Here is a 16937-nt window from a genome sequence, read left to right on the forward strand (position 1 = left end):
GGTACAAGAAGATTTGCCATCATACTGTTCTTGCATTTTGTGATGAACATCCTACTTTCCGCCACAATTAGCTAACACGCAGTAAAATGACCAGAGTGCAGAAGCACGTAATAAGGAAAAACATTTAAATTTCAAAAGACCAACATCAGCATGATAAAAAAAAAACTGCAAACAGGAATTGGCAATCCTGAAGTTTTAAGGGTTTGGCATCACAGAGACACAGACATTACAGAATTGCCTCCAAGAATAATTCAAAAAATTTGTTTGTTCAAAAGGAAAAGCAAAATTTAAGGTCTAACCAGATCCACCACATAATATGCAACCCTACAAAGTCCATCAGAAAAACCATTATGATTCCTAATTCATCCATACCTGTGACAAATTACCAAAATTTAGACTACAGAAGCACAAGCCCAAGCTCTGACGGCTTCAATTCCTGCTTAATTCGGTAGTTGTAAAGATAATAATGAAGTTTCCCATCACCTGGTCCAAACTTAAGTTCCTTCAAGAAGGTTTCATTCTGCATGACATCCAATGCATTGAAAACATCAAAATCCTTCTGCTTTGCTACAATTAGGGCATCATTCATCAGCTGAAGCAAAGGGGTAGCTGTCGAAACATTATAAAACGAATACGCTGCTTTCAAGACTGAATAATTTTGGTTGCCAAGGATGGTAGAAGGAAGTGTGTAAAAACTACAAAAGTCAGTGACCTCATGAGTTTCAGGACTTTCAACCAGATAACTATCAACAACATTCTCCCTTGGAAGAAGCCAGTGCTCCACATCATTTTCATCAAAATCAGGCGCAACAACAAAAGAGCTCAAGTAATTCCTAATTAGCCTTGTTACTGCAGGAACATCATGAATTTCCATCTTTCTAAACCCTGGGGTGACTGTTGATTCTGGTAGCTTATAAAGCTTGATGGTTCGACTCATTGTCATCCGCGCACCAAGCCTAGAGAAACCAACATCAATTAGCTTCTTGGGATTCAGAGATCTGTGCCAGTATTGACAATTTGCTATAGGTGTAGGAAGAACCACTCCAGCAGTGTAGGCTGCCTGCCACATATTCTCCAAGTGCACCCTCCTGGTCACCTCTTTGATCATGACAGGAGCAAGCCTCTTTGTTCGAAGCTTCTTATGAACACACAGAAAATTAATCTCAGCCATATTAACAACCTCATCACGGACTCGAATTCTAGAAGGAATACCTGTTATAAAGGCAACCATCTTCTTGGAACTTTTAACACGGACACCAATATGCCAACTCTTGAAATACCCAGGAGGTTGGAGTGCCCAGCGCAGAAACTCCTTTGAATAGTTAAATCTAAACATATTCTCATAATCTTCAACATAATTATTGGCAAGAAGGTTGTATACCTCATCACAAATCTGCTCAGAGTTGATGTCACAAGTAAACCATTCATAGAGGTTGGGAAGGTTGTACGGTTCCTGTTTGACCTCAGATAAGGGGGTTGGAGGCTCAATAGGACCTTCTGGCAAACTGGTGTCTCCTAAATCCTTGAACTGCCCAACAGGTTGGGTTTCCCAAAATTTATGTTTTTTTTCCAAAGAGAGAGATTCTTGAACTTTTTGTGCTAGACTATCCAATGCAAGATCACTCTCAGCAGGTGCATTCCCATCTGGGTTGGGATTTTGAGTTTCTTCAGGTGACCCAGAGGAAGCATTGCTATCAGCCATTTGAAATGATTTCAGAAAAGTAATCTGGAAGACAAAATAGATACTTTTCAATGAACAGACTAGATAGAAGAAAGCAAAATATTCCCTTAACTCTAGATGGCTGCTAAAGTAAGAAGATGCTTTAAAACAAAATTTGTTATCAAACAAAACAATACTACTGCTAATCCTGTCAAGTTCAGTCATTTCTATTCACATAATCGAGAACAAACCAAAACTATATTATTTAACGCAACGGTAATTGGCATAAAAATACAAATTAAATGACATAGATTCTAGGTAATTGTCATGCAAAGAAAATCTACTCTTCAAAACTAAATCAAGTACAAATAAGTCAAAATAAATACAACATCTGAAGAAGAGCTCAACTTTAAATACAAAGTGAAGAAAAGCATATTAATTGAACTCATTAATTAACATATGAAAACATACCCATGCAGTGCACAGGTCATTATCTAGTTTAAAGTTAAACACTAGCAACTTGTTCTTCATGATACAAATACAATCCAAGTTTCGTTGTGGGTAAAAATAAAATAAATACAAATGTCTAAGGGCTACCTCAAAATTTTCAATTATGGCTGGACTAACAAACATTATAATTCTAATCTAAACTCTAATTATTGCTGTAACTATTCTTTAGAATGTAAGATGTATCTTGAAACTGTTCATTTGGTAGGAACAAGTTGCCATACTACGAAATGCATATTCAACGGGATCATAGTTGTATTATCTGATGAGGATTTCCATATAACCAGTTAACACTTTGTTCTGCAAGTTATGAGTAAATTGGGCTCTAAATTTTTTAATGGTCCTTTGAAGCAACGTTTACATGTTCTGGAGTGAACTATTCTAGTTGGAAAACAACTACTGGAGCCAGAGCAGAACTAGCTTTGTTCCTGGGTATTCAGAGGATTTACTCAATTTGAAATTCATCTTTTAAAAACATGTACCAGATAACACAGAAGTAAAATAATAACAAAATGCTTAAAAAAGAGATTGAACAACAGTAAAATATTCAAGATTCAATATTAAACAACATGACCCACACCATTCCTAAGAAAACTGAATGCTAAGCTAAACAGATTATCATCAAGGCTAACAAGTTGGGATTTTGAGTTTCATTCAAAGAAGTCCAGAAAACCCTAAACCCGAATCTAAAACCAAACATGAAATCATGGTAAAAAAAAACGAGGTGAAAGAAAACAACATAAGTCACAGATCAAATAGTAATAATTAATCATGTGCACCTAACATATGATGAGCATGGAGTTCACTGTTTTCTACGGTTTTTCAGGAGGGAATGAAAATGGGTATCGAATGAAAAACACAAGAATAGAATAAAGTTGCAATTTTCGGCATTGATTTTACCTGGGAATGAAGCAATTGAGGGCAATCTCTATTCCATCGCGTCTGACCTTGTTATTCCGACTGCGTCAGATCCAATGCGAGAATCATAAGAGTCATAGCGGTGGCGGAGGTTGGGCTAATACCGGAGCTAACAAACGTTTTTGGCCCATTTATGTTTCTGCCCCAAAAGGGCCCATTATTTAAAGATCAACATTTCTTGAGTTTATAAAAAAAAATAACATTTGTTTTGAATTGAATTAAAATATGAGAATTAAAATACGACAAAAATAAGATAAGGGTTTTTTTTTTGAAATGGAAATATATTAATACGAAAAGCTCAAGAAGGCACAAAGGTTGTTACATCATCCTGAACCAAAGGTTCAACAGCATGGGGAACCTCCTCGATCCAAACGGTGTGGCCATAAGCCTCCGAATGGTGAGTAAGATAATCCGCCAACTTATTCCTAGAACGCTTAACAAAAAAGAAGTTAAAATAAGCAAAACGAGTGGCTAAACGCCTACAATCCGACATAACTAAAAACAAATAAGAACAACCCATATCCTTCCTTTTCCAAGTTTGGTAGATAAGGGTTAAAATGAATTCAAATTAGGATAAGAAATAACTTAAATAAGTATTTTGTTTTTTTTTTAAATGAAATAAGTATTTTAGCAAATTAGGAGGAGTATTTAATTATGAATTATGGTAGTAAGTTGTTTAACCATGAAAGCTTATTTAATATCATTTTTTTTTTGTTACAACTGAGGATGAAAAAACAAACAAGAGACTAAACAACTATATCCTGGCAAAGTAGGGGCACCACAACGGAAGGCGGAGATCTCCACACCTTCCAGTCCCAATTATCCTCAATAGCAAGCCTTGCCGTTGCATCCCCTACCCTGTTCCTCATTACAAGCCTTGCTTTGCCATTTGATAATGAGTGACATTTTTTTAAAAAAGGATAATAAGTGATATTAAAATAAATTTAAATAATTTCAAAAAAATAAATAAATACATTTAAATAATAATTCGAATTGATTGATAATTTTTTTAGGCAAAGTACTAATTATATTTAAGATGGAAAAGCTGAATTAGCCAATAGTACATGAGAAAAAAAATGTGGAGGAGCATCCCACCACTCAGAAGAAATAAAGGTTATTTTTGACATGTCTAGTAGATAAGCTAACTGAAAGCTGAAAAGTTACGTAATTGAAATAAAAGTGTTTGGTAAAACTAACTGTTAAACAAGCTGAAATTGTAAAATGATATAAAATAACATACTTGTATAATTATTTTTATATTTAACATTACTTTATTTTCACATTAATACCTATATGATATTAATATTAAAATTATTATAACTTTAAATATTTTAATTTCACTCAAGTTATTTATCATCTTAAAAATATAACATCAATTTTCTGTATTTTATTAAATTAAATAGAATAAAAAAAATTAGTAATTTGCAACATAAAGTTATTTGTTTTATTCCAAAGTAGTAGTAAAAAAATATCACCATGCATCCCATAGTTAAACATCAATGTTTTATTCTTAAGTAATAAGTATAGGTATAAAAAACATATAAGGCTAAAGATAAAATTTTAATAAAATAATAAAGATAAAAATGAGACTATATTTAATAAGCTATAAACTTTAAGCTATAAGCTACATGCTTTAAATTGCTGAAATTAGCTTATTCACCAATCACTTTTAAAGAGTTTTTAAGTAGTCAAATAAGCTTTAAGCTAGTTGAAATGACATGCCAAACATAGCTAAAATCATTACTATGAGAAGCTAGACTATGGGCCACAACATTGGTCTTTCTTCTCATTAAGAGTTCATTTGGTGGCCACATAAGATTAGAGTGTAATAATATCTTTGTGTAATATATGTTATCTGTTATGTTAGTAAGATAAGATAATTCAATCTTATCATTTATTCTGTCATGTCCATCATACATTCCATAAAAAAAATTCATGTCCATCATACATGAATTATATTAATTTGTAAATATAAAATATTAATTTTGGTAACATATTAATTTTATTATTTATCAATTGTTAGTTGTTACTAGAAGTTAAAATTATTTAATTACTTATATAAATTTAATTAAAAAATAAACTAGTGAAAATATTGGTTTTCTGTACTTATATAATTATTTATAATTTATATATAGACTCATTTATAATTATTTATCAATTTCTAGTTAAAAAAATATCAATTTCTAGTTGCTACTATTTTCTTGTCACACGCTATTACTCACTAAACAATATTTTTGTACTTATATACTCATTTATAATTTATATATAGACAAATTTTAAAAAATGAATAATACTAATACTATTTTTTAATTTTATTATTTACCACTTGCTACTATTTAATTAAAATAAATTGGTTAATTATATATTTTAAGTAGCCTAATTGATAAAAATAATATAATTTAAGTTAATTTTAAAATAGATTCATTTGTAAAAATAAAAAATAACACAATAATTACTTTTTAACATGATCAAATTATAATATTTAAATTATAAAAAATATTACGTAGTTCATATGCTATCATTATCTTGTCCACCTAAAAAACCAAATATGATAAGAGTCTATCATACTCTTATTCAACTTCTTATCTTATCTTTTCTTATCATATCATAACCGTCAAACAGATCATAAGGATTAGACCTAGAAAAATTAAGATCAGATTTTACATGCATTGATATCAAGGTTTGAATAAAATTTCATTCACACTTTTAAAACATGTACACTTGATAAAGATGAATGATGTGATAGAAAGAAGAAAAAAGTGAAAATAAGAAATAAGATAATGTAAAGTATAAATAAATTAGAACTCTTAAAATACATTTGATATGATAATGTAAAAGGGTAAAAGTGGAAACCTGAATTTGTCTGTCTGTTTCCTATTACCCTTTCGAATATAAAGCACTCCCTCTTCATTCGCTTCGCTTCCTCAACTCCACGGCGCAGATCCGAGGAGTTTTCTCTTCGCTATTCCCTGCTTCCTTCTCCGATTCCCTATTCCGCTACCAACCTTCAACGCTCCCTCAGGTATCGATTTTCTTTCCATTGATTTCGTTATTCCTCATATTTCTCTCCGTTTAGTTCGTTCGTCACTGAGTCACTGTGTCATGAATCTGAGATTGATCTGATTGTTTTTCCATACCCAGATGCTTTCGATTTGTTATTTGGTGGTCTGTATAGTTTCCATGCAATAATTTCATGTTTGATGATGGTTTTGATTTGTTTTGGATTGTTATACCTAATTGTAATTTGAGCTTTGAGATTGGATTAATCACTTTTGGGTACTGTTTCACTGAATCTTGGAGGAACGGGCAAAAGGGTATTTTTTTTTCACTGAAAGATTTGATTTTGTTTTTCGATGGATGAAAGATTTGTTTTTTGTTTTTCGTGTATCCTTTTTGCCCTTTTGTTATGTTTTCTCGGGATATGAAAGTGAAACAGGAGTTTAATGCTTGTGTTTCTTGCTGTTTGGATTACATGTTTGGTGGCTCTTTTGTTACATGTGTCTCACATGCTACTGATGGTCCTGTTATTTGTTTGAAACTATGAATGTTTGTTGCTTGTGTTGTTTATCATCTATGGATGGTTTTGGGGCATTCCTTATTTATTTTGTGTGGCTTTAGTATCTGAATGCATGGGCTTGCTCTTTTTCTTCAGCACTATTTGTATGAATGTTTGTTGTTTGTGTTGTCTACTATCTATGGATGGTTTTGGGGCATTTCTGATTTATTATCCGTGGCTTTAGAATCTGAGTGCATATGGGCTTGCTCTTTTTCTTTAACAGAAGTTTTGTTTTTTTGTAGTGATGGCAGGTGTTGCTCCCGAAGGATCTCAATTTGATGCTCGCCAGTATGACGCTAAGATGAGTGATTTGTACGTCCCTTTACGTTATATTCTTCATTTGTTGTGATGATTGAATTTGTTATTTGTGCACCTTTTGCTGTAATTGTATGTATAACAAATTAATTACGCAGGCTTTCTTCTGATGGGCAAGATTTCTTCACCTCATATGATGAAGTCTATGATAGCTTTGACGCAATGGGATTGCAAGAAAATCTTCTGAGAGGCATTTATGCTTATGGTATGTACTGGCAGATATCCTCATATCCCTTTTATTTAAGTGCTTATTCTTATGTTACCTGTTACTGTGTAGATTGTTTGGTCAGCAAGGCTTAACCTTGGAGTCAGGATTAGATCTTATGTGTTTTGTATTTCTGCATTCCCCTCGTTGGAAACATTGAATGTCTTATTTGTGTGTGTGGCATGCTTGATAATGTTACATCTAAGGATGGGTATAAAAAAATTCATTTTGTATATGGTTGCCTGCTTTTTTTTGTATTTATTCTTTAAATTTGCCTGTGTTTAATCTATTTACTAGTAGATAACAATCTAATTTGAAAAATGGGATTGAAATACATAAATTTTCTGAATATCGAACTGTTTTGAAAATGTATACATGTTTCATGAGGGATTTAGTAGTGTTTAGTATTGTATGTTTAAAAGAATAATTGTTACTCTTGCTTCAATTTTTCTTAAGTTATTGTGTGTGATGTTTTATTCTTGTTATGAAGGTTTTGAGAGGCCTTCTGCAATCCAGCAAAGGGGAATTGTTCCTTTCTGCAAAGGTCTGGATGTGATTCAGCAGGCTCAGTCTGGAACTGGGAAGACTGCAACATTCTGTTCTGGAATTTTGCAGCAGCTTGATTATGGATTGGTTCAGTGCCAGGCTTTGGTTTTGGCACCAACAAGGGAGCTGGCACAACAGATTGAGAAGGTCATGCGAGCACTTGGTGATTACCTTGGTGTTAAGGTTCATGCTTGTGTTGGTGGGACAAGTGTTCGTGAGGATCAGCGCATTCTCCAAGCTGGTGTCCACACAGTTGTTGGCACTCCAGGGCGTGTGTTTGACATGCTGCGGAGGCAGTCTCTTCGCCCTGATAGCATAAAGATGTTTGTTTTGGATGAGGCTGATGAAATGCTTTCACGTGGTTTCAAGGATCAGGTTTGCCAATTTACTTGTATTCCACTTGTTAAAACTGAGTCTGCGATTTTAGCCTCGGCTGTGCTATACTTTTTTACCTTCTGAATTCCAGTGTTTGTAAATATCTTGGCAGTTTGAAGCATGAATATCCGTTTGTTGATAAAATGCTTATAAATTTCATTGGGTGAAATCTTTATGCAGTGGTGCCTACTATTAGTTAAAAGTATATATTCTTTCAATAATTGTGAATATTTACGTCGGTGTTGCAGATCTATGACATCTTCCAGCTGCTGCCAGGCAAAATTCAGGTTGGAGTGTTCTCTGCTACGATGCCACCTGAAGCACTTGAGATTACCAGGAAGTTCATGAACAAGCCAGTGAGAATCCTGGTAAAGCGTGACGAACTGACCCTGGAGGGTATCAAGCAGTTCTATGTCAATGTTGAGAAGGAGGAGTGGAAGCTGGAGACACTATGCGACCTCTATGAGACCTTAGCTATCACCCAGAGTGTCATCTTTGTGAACACCAGGCGCAAGGTGGACTGGCTCACTGACAAGATGCGGAGCAATGATCACACCGTCTCAGCCACCCACGGTGACATGGACCAGAACACCAGGGACATCATCATGCGTGAATTCCGGTCCGGCTCCTCTCGAGTTCTCATCACCACTGACCTCCTGGCCCGTGGTATTGACGTGCAGCAAGTGTCTCTAGTCATAAACTATGACCTCCCAACTCAGCCTGAAAACTATCTCCATCGTATTGGTAGGAGTGGGCGTTTCGGAAGAAAAGGTGTTGCTATAAACTTTGTGACATTGGATGATTCCAGGATGCTGTCTGATATTCAGAAGTTCTACAATGTGACTGTGGAGGAGCTGCCATCCAATGTTGCTGATCTGCTCTGATGAGTTAAATTTTTGCTCTCTGTTAAGTCATCGGGGATTTTTCTGCTGGACAAGTGCTATTTTAAGTTATTCAGGTCTTCTTTTTAATATATTTTACTCATGAGATTAAAGACATCCATCTGATGCTATTTGTAGTGGATTCTTTAAAATTTGTTTGATTAGTTATCAGGATTCTGTTTAAGCCTGCATGTATTTTCATTTGTCTCCTTTCTATTTCTTGTTATTTTTGTGGCATAAAATATTTTTAATTAAAATATAAATCTGTAAAAAATTAATATTTAAAAGAATTAAAAAATAACTTGGTTGAGTGGAGTATGACAGAGTCTCATATCTAATGGTTGTAGGTTTGCCTTTACTCATCTTTTAGTGTTTTTTGAGTTTGAAAATTTTCCTTGTTGTGGAGTTTGTGCTTAAGCATGATAATCAAACTCGAACGTGTGGGTATCCCCATCCTCGGTCTTGACTTTGAGTTTTTTAACCTGGTTTAGAGAAAAATCGAACCTTAACAGGTGAGGGCTGGGATCCAGGCCTCGCCCTCGATCCTGTTAATTCATTTGAATTATAAGAACGGTTAAATAATAGTATTTTACTCATATTTTTTGCTAAAAGTTATGATTGAATTCTCATTTTCTCATTTTTTTTTATTTTCCGTGTCCTTAAATGTATATGGTTGAGTCTCATAATTTTATCTCGGCCTTCATAAAATCCGATCTCAAACCCACGTCCTTAAATGAGTCTCATAATTTTATCTCGGCCATTATAAAATCCGAACTCAAACCCGCACGGCTTTTAACGGAGGGTGGGAAGAGTAAAACCATATCACACCATATTGCCATGTCTACTTGGATATGGACATTATCTGTTCACCCTAAATTTTTGTAACATTTTTTTAATCAATCTAATTGGTAAAATATCTTATTAATGTGATTTGTAAATATTAATTCATGAAAATGATACCTCGTAGTGTGGAAAGAATCCACGTCTCTAGCCTTTATAGGACTACTTTCAATTATTTTTCCTTCTCATTTATATATTGAGAGAAGCCAAGAGGGAAAAGACAAAACCTACATCTCCTATATTGCATATGTTAAAGACACAAGCATGTGGCGAACCATTAAGGTACTATTCAAGGCGTGGACTCAATTAACTAATATTCATAATGTTCTGTGTTTTGTGATTATGAATTGAGATTGGTTTTAGAGTTTTGTGAAACATACAACAAAAATGGGAGCACGCTCCTCTGTCTCATATAACTTGAATTTTGTATCTCTCAAACACCTAGGTTTATGTAATTACTCGTATAACATGATATTCAGATGCCACTAGATTTTCTGATAAATGTTAAGTTTAATTTCAAGTTACCTATGAGTAGAAAATTGAAACCCATTTGCTTTTAAAAGCATTGGTAATCTGTTTAAATAGTTTGTGTACGAATCATTTTCCTAAACAATACCAATAAAATACAACTTGGAATAGCAAATTAGAATCATTTTCCCAAACAATACCAATAAAATACAACTTGGAATAGCAAATTGGACCAATAAGTAACTTCATTCTCTCAGTCATCTTAAAATACATACTTAGTGTTTTACTCTTGAGTGGTCAGGTTCTCATCATGGAATTTAGATCCAAATCATGCAGGGATGAAAGTCTGCAGACAGAAAGCTACACTGGAGGCAAGGTGGCCCCAACAAGGATGCAAGATCTAAGGTGTTATAGTGCAAATTATGCTGGTATGGAGGTGAAGATAGAGAAAGGGAAAAGCAGAGTTGGTAGAGCATCAACAAGTTGGAGCTTGAATGATCCAGAGTTGCAGAGGAAGAAGAGAGTAGCTGGCTATAAAATATATGCTGTTGAGGGGAAAATGAAAGGGTCTCTCAGGAAGAGTTTCAGGTGGATCAAGAATAGATGCAACCAAGTTGTCTATGGATGGTGGTGATTAACAGGTTCATACTCTATATTATATAACAGCCTCGGCTCCTCTAAAGTGAGAAATTCACTTTTTATATAACATACTACTTCTTAATATGTTTTGTTTTCTGTTTGTGATTTACTAACTGTAATTTAGATGCTAAATGTATTTGAATTAAGTTTCCTATGCTAAGAGAAGTTAAAATCCATTCATGTATGGAAGGAACTCTATAGCTTATACATAGTGTCATCCTGCTTGTTCCTCTAACTAAGCTTTCAGGGAGGCATGATCTGTAAATATTTGCAGGTTAATGCTGAATTTCCTAATCCTCAGTTTAAACTCAAGTAATACTACTGATTTTGATATAGTATATGGTTGTTTGCTTCGGAGTTATATGCTGAGTTATATGCTGCTGATGTGATATCTAGTTATTTCGTTAGACCGTCAAAGACAATAAATCTTGGTTGCGTTTTAAAAGGATTCTTTATCATCGGCAAATGTAAAATTTGTACATATTCACATGGTACTCCAAACATCTGAGAGAAGTAATAAATGTATGATATATGTGGGAAGAAACAAATATAGAGAAAAATGAGATGTCTGTTGAATGTCTGCACTGTTTGTATGCCTGAGTATCATTATCGTTCACAAATTGAAACTAATTAAAGGCGAAAAAGGAAAATAAAGAAAATGAAAGTGGTCATTTTCACACTTATACTTATATACTAATTTGCGTGGTTGATGAAAAATGTGTGTTGTTAGTACTCACCTTAGAAAAATCACCAAACGTTCAAAAAAAACATTTAAAGGAAAATTACAATAAAGGGTTCTGATTCATTTACATTTCACACATTTCATTTCCTTTTATCTATTTTCACACACTTTCTCTTCTTATCCCTCTTATTTTCCAATTACAAAACCTATCATATCACTAATGTCTCTCGCACTTATTCCTTTATCTCTTAGGTGTAAATGAAATTCAAGTGTAAACATGAACAACAGTTCATCCCTCACTTTCACTCTAGAAAACTATGTATAGACTGATCTAACAATGCTTTTTAGTGTTCACATAAATTATAATTACCAATAGCAATCCTTTTAAGTCTTCCATCACTATTACTCACCAACAGCTATTTACATCAACTGGACAACTGAATTTAGTAAAATTCTGTAAAACCTTTTCTCCAATATTTTGTGCCTTTATCTCCTGTTTATCTTTGTCAAATTTATGTGTTGTATCTATTCAATAAGTATATTTTTTCCCCCTTTATTGTCACTTTACTGTTCACAACAAGTTCATGCAATTGACCCATATGACATCTCATTCCAACATTAACGGCCTCACTTACAATGACCCATTGTCCAAAGTTTTTTTTAACAAAAAGAATGCAACCACTCCATTGTAACCAAGGATTTACTTGCAATATATGTACCTTTACCATTATTGAGTTCGTCTCATCCTACATTTAAACAAGTATATCCCACGGTTCTTGTGTGCTGCAAGCAGCTTTTTCACTTAGGTATTCTAAAACTCACCATGAACAAAAGCCTTACAAGGCCAGTTTTGTTAGGGAACCACCTAAACGTATCTTAATAGTATACTTGTAGGGATAACTCCCATCTTGTTTGCAGCTTTTCTTCAATACAAGGCACATACAATACCACCCCGGAGTTCGTCAAAAAGAGTATAGAACTTTCAGAATTTACAAAGGGGTTCGTGTTCGAGAGTGGCAGCTGCTAATACTGTACCCTCTCATCATTGAAATGCAGACCCTCAATGCCTCTAACAGTTGACTCCAAATTCTTTTTGTTTGATGTGTTTCTGCCAGAGGGTGCGCGGTTTTGCTCAGACGGCATGATAGGTGAACTTCTCTGAGCACCGGGTAAAATACGTGATGCTCCTTGACTTGAATCCATTGTGAGAGAACTAGAGGGCTCAGTCTCAGTGCCAACTACTGCATCACGGCTGCCTGAGACACCACCTCGCCTAGCTGTTCCACTTGACCGGAACAAATTAGAGCTTGACAACTGTATAAACCGCACACAGTGGTTCATGAGTAACATGAAAATTAACTGCCATATAACTACTGCATATAATCCTAACCAGTAGAAAATATATATAAAAACAATTGAAATAGCAAATAAGTCATGAACTCATACTACACATGGTCTTATATTTTTCTTTGCCAAGAATAACAGGCACTGTACGAATATATTCATACTACAAAGCTCTAAACACTGGTCTGAGGAGGTCGAGTCGAGAGAACAATATATAACATGTCTATCATAAAGCTGAGTTTTGAGAAATATTTACAAGTTACATAACCGGTTTATTTCATGCTTCAGCTGTGTACACAAACGATGATGATACAACAGAAACTTTGAAATCCAGTCATGATCAAAAGAAACAAGACTCAACAAAAAATAGCCCCACAATTTTGTCTTGCATAAACGGTAAACCGTATTCATTTTTTTTCTTCCTAAACAATCCCACCTTCCAAATAAAAATGCATTTGCATAATGCCATAAGCACAAATAGTTAGATGGGTATTTAAGAATTCTAGAAATTATTAATGCATAAAGCAACCATTATCATTAAACTTCCTGCAAGAAAGATGCTGATTTCAAAGGCAAAAATCAACCCACAAATAAATAAAACTCACCATAGCATCTTTAGATCCAGTTAAGTCATTTGTCAGCGGGGCTTTTTGTCTAGAAACAATTCCATCATTAGCAATAGGTCCAGAGTTTCTCCTACGAGTAGGATCTGATGAAGACCAGCCAATACGTCTACCATCTTCTCCACCTACACAGAAGTTACCATATTAAAAATGCAGTAGTAACATATTGAAAAAGCATGAAAAGGAGGAGTCAGATGACAAAATATAAAGGGGAAAAGGCATCACAGAATAACTAACAGATTATTGAAAGGTATGAAACTACATTCTAAAAGTCTGTCCGTAAACATCTCAATCAAGTAGTTAGATGATGGATCAAGGGTGTGAAGTCAAATCTCAAAAGGACAAGTGTACCTGACTGTCCATCAGCGTTTGCAGCAGCTGGTGGCATACCAGAACTTGGTCCAGCAGCAGGACCCTGCATGTGTCACTTTCATTCACTGAAATACCTAATCTCAAAAATCAAACAACTAATGCAACAAAGACAGCTCATCACTTACAATAGCCTGGGCAGGAGGAGTGGTACTTTGAGATTGCTGATATTTCAAAATGGTCCAGTCAAAGACATAATCAAACTGGAATCCTAGAGTATGAAGACAACAACAACCAGAAAGAAAAATAAATAACATATTAAAACATCAAGTACCTAAAATGTTGTTATCAAGGACTAGTACTTCCCAAAACAAAAATATAAATAGGAAAACAAGGCTCAAACCTTCACGAATGAAAAGGTCACGCAAAAGTCTTTTCAAATAAGCATAATCTGGTCTATCATCAAACCTCAGTGACCGACAGTAATGGAAGTATGATGCAAACTCTGAAGGATAGCCACGGCAGAGAAACTAACGAAAACGTAATCCACAATCAGTTCCCAAGTAAAAAACAATAAAAATAGAGATACTAGATATGACATGAAACCCTCTTTTATCACACAATCATACCTCAATAGAAGTAGAAACTTTCTTCTCACTGATTTTCTCGTACTTCTGCTTTTTAGTACCTGCTTTCAGTCCTTGCCAAGGCAGACTGCAAAATCACAAATAAAAAATAGTATGGCATCAACAAATACAAAAAAAAAAACCAAATAGGAAAGGTGAGAGGCTAATTACCTTCCTCTTAAAAAGTACATAAGAACATATCCAAGTGACTCTAAATCATCCCTACGGCTTTGCTCTAATAAAGCATGAAAATGACATGCTCAGGTCAGAATCAATGGTCAGGAATTAAGAAATAACAAAAGGTATGGATCAAGAAAGATAATAAGAGCATACCAATGCCAAGATGAGTATTCATACTGGCATACCTAGCAGTTCCGGTCAAGTTCTTATTCTCTCTGCAAAGAATTACAAGCAAGTCAAATTTGCATAAAATGTAGCGCATTTCGTCGACAATTTAGGGCTATAAAAAATCAAGTCCTGCTGAAATCTTAAGCTTTAAATAAATAATTTTAAAGACCATGTAAAGTGATCCCAGAGAACCTACTTAAAGGACATATGTAATAAGAAGTTATGCAATGATTAAAGAAACACACAAACATATATACACAATCATGATTTATGAAAACAGACACATATGTAGAACACACAAAAGCATGAAAAGTCCCAGTGCAAGCCAAATTAGTTTCACATCTTTCAATGATGCCAATCAGAAGCTGCTATTCTTTTACCAGAAAACACTCCCACTACTCACAGATAATTTTAAGGATATCATAGCGCATCCAGACAAAATAGATGCCATAAAAGTACCTGTAGGGAATATGCTGATGTGTAGAGGTGTCTCTGTACTTCTTAGCAAGACCGAAGTCAATAATATACACCTAAAAATGAGGCAAATTTGAAAATGATACATCTACATAGGAGATAACAGAAATAAAAAGTTAAACAAAGCAGAAATAAACAATTACTTGATTCGCACGCCTCCCTAAACCCATGAGGAAGTTGTCTGGCTTGATGTCTCGATGTAAAAATGATTTGGAATGAATGTATTCAACTCGATTTATCTGCAGACAGTTCAAGATTGAGACATCATAAGAATCATAGCGAATGTAAATTACAAGGGTCTCAATGTGATATGGGAAAACCTACCATCTGATCAGCAAGCATGAGAACTGTTTTGAGGGACAATTTCCGATTACAGAAATTGAATAAATCCTCAAGACTGGGGCCAAGCAAATCCATCACAAGAACATTATACTCTCCTTCAACACCATACCATTTCACATTTGGGATTCCAGCTTCCAAATAAAAAAATAGCCAAGTAAGCACTACAAAGTCAACAATAAGCAAATAGCTCCAAAAGACAAATTCACGAAGACGAGGGATTACTTCCGCCTTGCAGTATTTTATACAGCTTGGATTCATACAATAATTGAGGGTGCTTGGTTTTGATATTTTCCTGAATCAAAAGCAAAATGAAACAAGAAAATGCTTCATCAAACACCTCTGAGCTGACATTCAATAATTTCAATTTGCAGTAAAGAAATGCACAAAACTCCAAGTTCCAGACAGTATTGAAAATAAACTGAAAGCACAGCAAAAGATACTCAATTTCAATATCCTAAATTGCCTCTACGACTCTTTCTTTGGTTTCACTCTTTCAACTTCACTAAAAATCATTCCAATTCTCCAAATTTTCCAAGCAACCAAACAAGAATAACCAAACTGTTTGAATTTCGAAAACACCGACAAAGAAACTGGTCAGAGTACTCACAAGCTTAACTGCGACCTCTTCATTTGTCTGAATATTAGTTCCTGCAAGAAGAAAATCGAAAGAAGATTAGAAATTCAGAGTAAACATGCAAAAACCGAGAACTTCAATGGAAGCAGAACGCACCGAGATAGATCTCTCCAAAAGAACCGCTACCAATCTTCCGACCGAGACGGAACTTGTTCCCAACTCGAGATTCCATGGGAGCTTCTCACGAAACCCTAGAAGGTACGGGAAATTGGAATTGGGAAGTGGAAGAGGACAGAGCTACGAGCGATGAAGTTGTGAGCTACGAGTTCAGAGAAGCCATGGAAGAAGAAGAAGAGGATAGAACTGAGAAATGGGGAAAGAGGAGAGGACAAAATTGGAATAAAGAAAACGGAGACGACACGACGAAGAAGAAGAAAGAAAGAGTGAGGAGATCGTCGTCACGCGCTTGCTTACCCTCCCCGCTCTTCCATTCATCGGTACCTACCAGTTTTTGTTGTTTGGATGGATTCTTTAGATGGAAAGTTCAAACGACGTTGTTTTGCTCTTTGTTCTTCTTTCATTTTCGAATATTTCTTTTCTTCTCATCATTCCATATTATCCAACTTACATTTTTTAAATTTTAGTTAAATATATTTTTGATTAATTTACCTCAAGAGTAACATAAGGGTTGGGAGGTGAATGGAT

At 34.7% G+C, this 16937-nt stretch overlaps 4 protein-coding genes across 5 annotated transcripts; 2 read left to right on the plus strand and 2 right to left on the minus strand.

The window, feature by feature from the left end:
• Positions 1–111: 111 nt before the first annotated feature.
• LOC130746520 (glycylpeptide N-tetradecanoyltransferase 1-like) lies at positions 112–3212 on the minus strand. 2 transcript variants are annotated; one of them, XM_057599161.1, is made up of 2 exons: positions 3068–3212; positions 112–1726 (listed from the first exon to the last, which is right to left on the minus strand). In XM_057599161.1, the coding sequence occupies exon 2, from the start codon at positions 1700–1702 to the stop codon at positions 398–400; it is 1305 nt and encodes a 434-aa protein (XP_057455144.1). In that variant the 5' UTR covers positions 1703–1726; positions 3068–3212; the 3' UTR covers positions 112–397. The 2 variants fall into 2 exon arrangements, with proteins under 2 accessions (XP_057455144.1, XP_057455145.1); XM_057599162.1 differs by having other exon boundaries at positions 2947–3072.
• Positions 3213–5948: 2736 nt separating this feature from the next.
• On the plus strand, positions 5949–9147 carry LOC130746522 (eukaryotic initiation factor 4A-10-like). Its single transcript, XM_057599164.1, has 5 exons — positions 5949–6107; positions 6884–6953; positions 7055–7161; positions 7652–8082; positions 8331–9147. The coding sequence occupies exons 2-5, from the start codon at positions 6886–6888 to the stop codon at positions 8964–8966; spliced, it is 1242 nt and encodes a 413-aa protein (XP_057455147.1). The 5' UTR covers positions 5949–6107; positions 6884–6885; the 3' UTR covers positions 8967–9147.
• Positions 9148–10581: 1434 nt separating this feature from the next.
• Positions 10582–10905, plus strand: LOC130744859 (uncharacterized). Its single transcript, XM_057597020.1, has one exon. The coding sequence runs from the start codon at positions 10582–10584 to the stop codon at positions 10903–10905; it is 324 nt and encodes a 107-aa protein (XP_057453003.1).
• Positions 10906–12278: 1373 nt separating this feature from the next.
• Positions 12279–16770, minus strand: LOC130746521 (casein kinase 1-like protein 2). The gene is made up of 14 exons (XM_057599163.1): positions 16389–16770; positions 16266–16306; positions 15881–15950; positions 15641–15789; positions 15460–15555; positions 15302–15372; positions 14828–14889; positions 14666–14729; positions 14498–14582; positions 14272–14398; positions 14057–14139; positions 13911–13974; positions 13542–13684; positions 12279–12906 (listed from the first exon to the last, which is right to left on the minus strand). The coding sequence occupies exons 1-14, from the start codon at positions 16462–16464 to the stop codon at positions 12616–12618; spliced, it is 1422 nt and encodes a 473-aa protein (XP_057455146.1). The 5' UTR covers positions 16465–16770; the 3' UTR covers positions 12279–12615.
• Positions 16771–16937: the final 167 nt, after the last annotated feature.

This window comes from Lotus japonicus, chromosome 3 (genome assembly GCF_012489685.1).
Source record: "Lotus japonicus ecotype B-129 chromosome 3, LjGifu_v1.2".
Lineage (NCBI taxonomy): Eukaryota > Viridiplantae > Streptophyta > Magnoliopsida > Fabales > Fabaceae > Lotus > Lotus japonicus.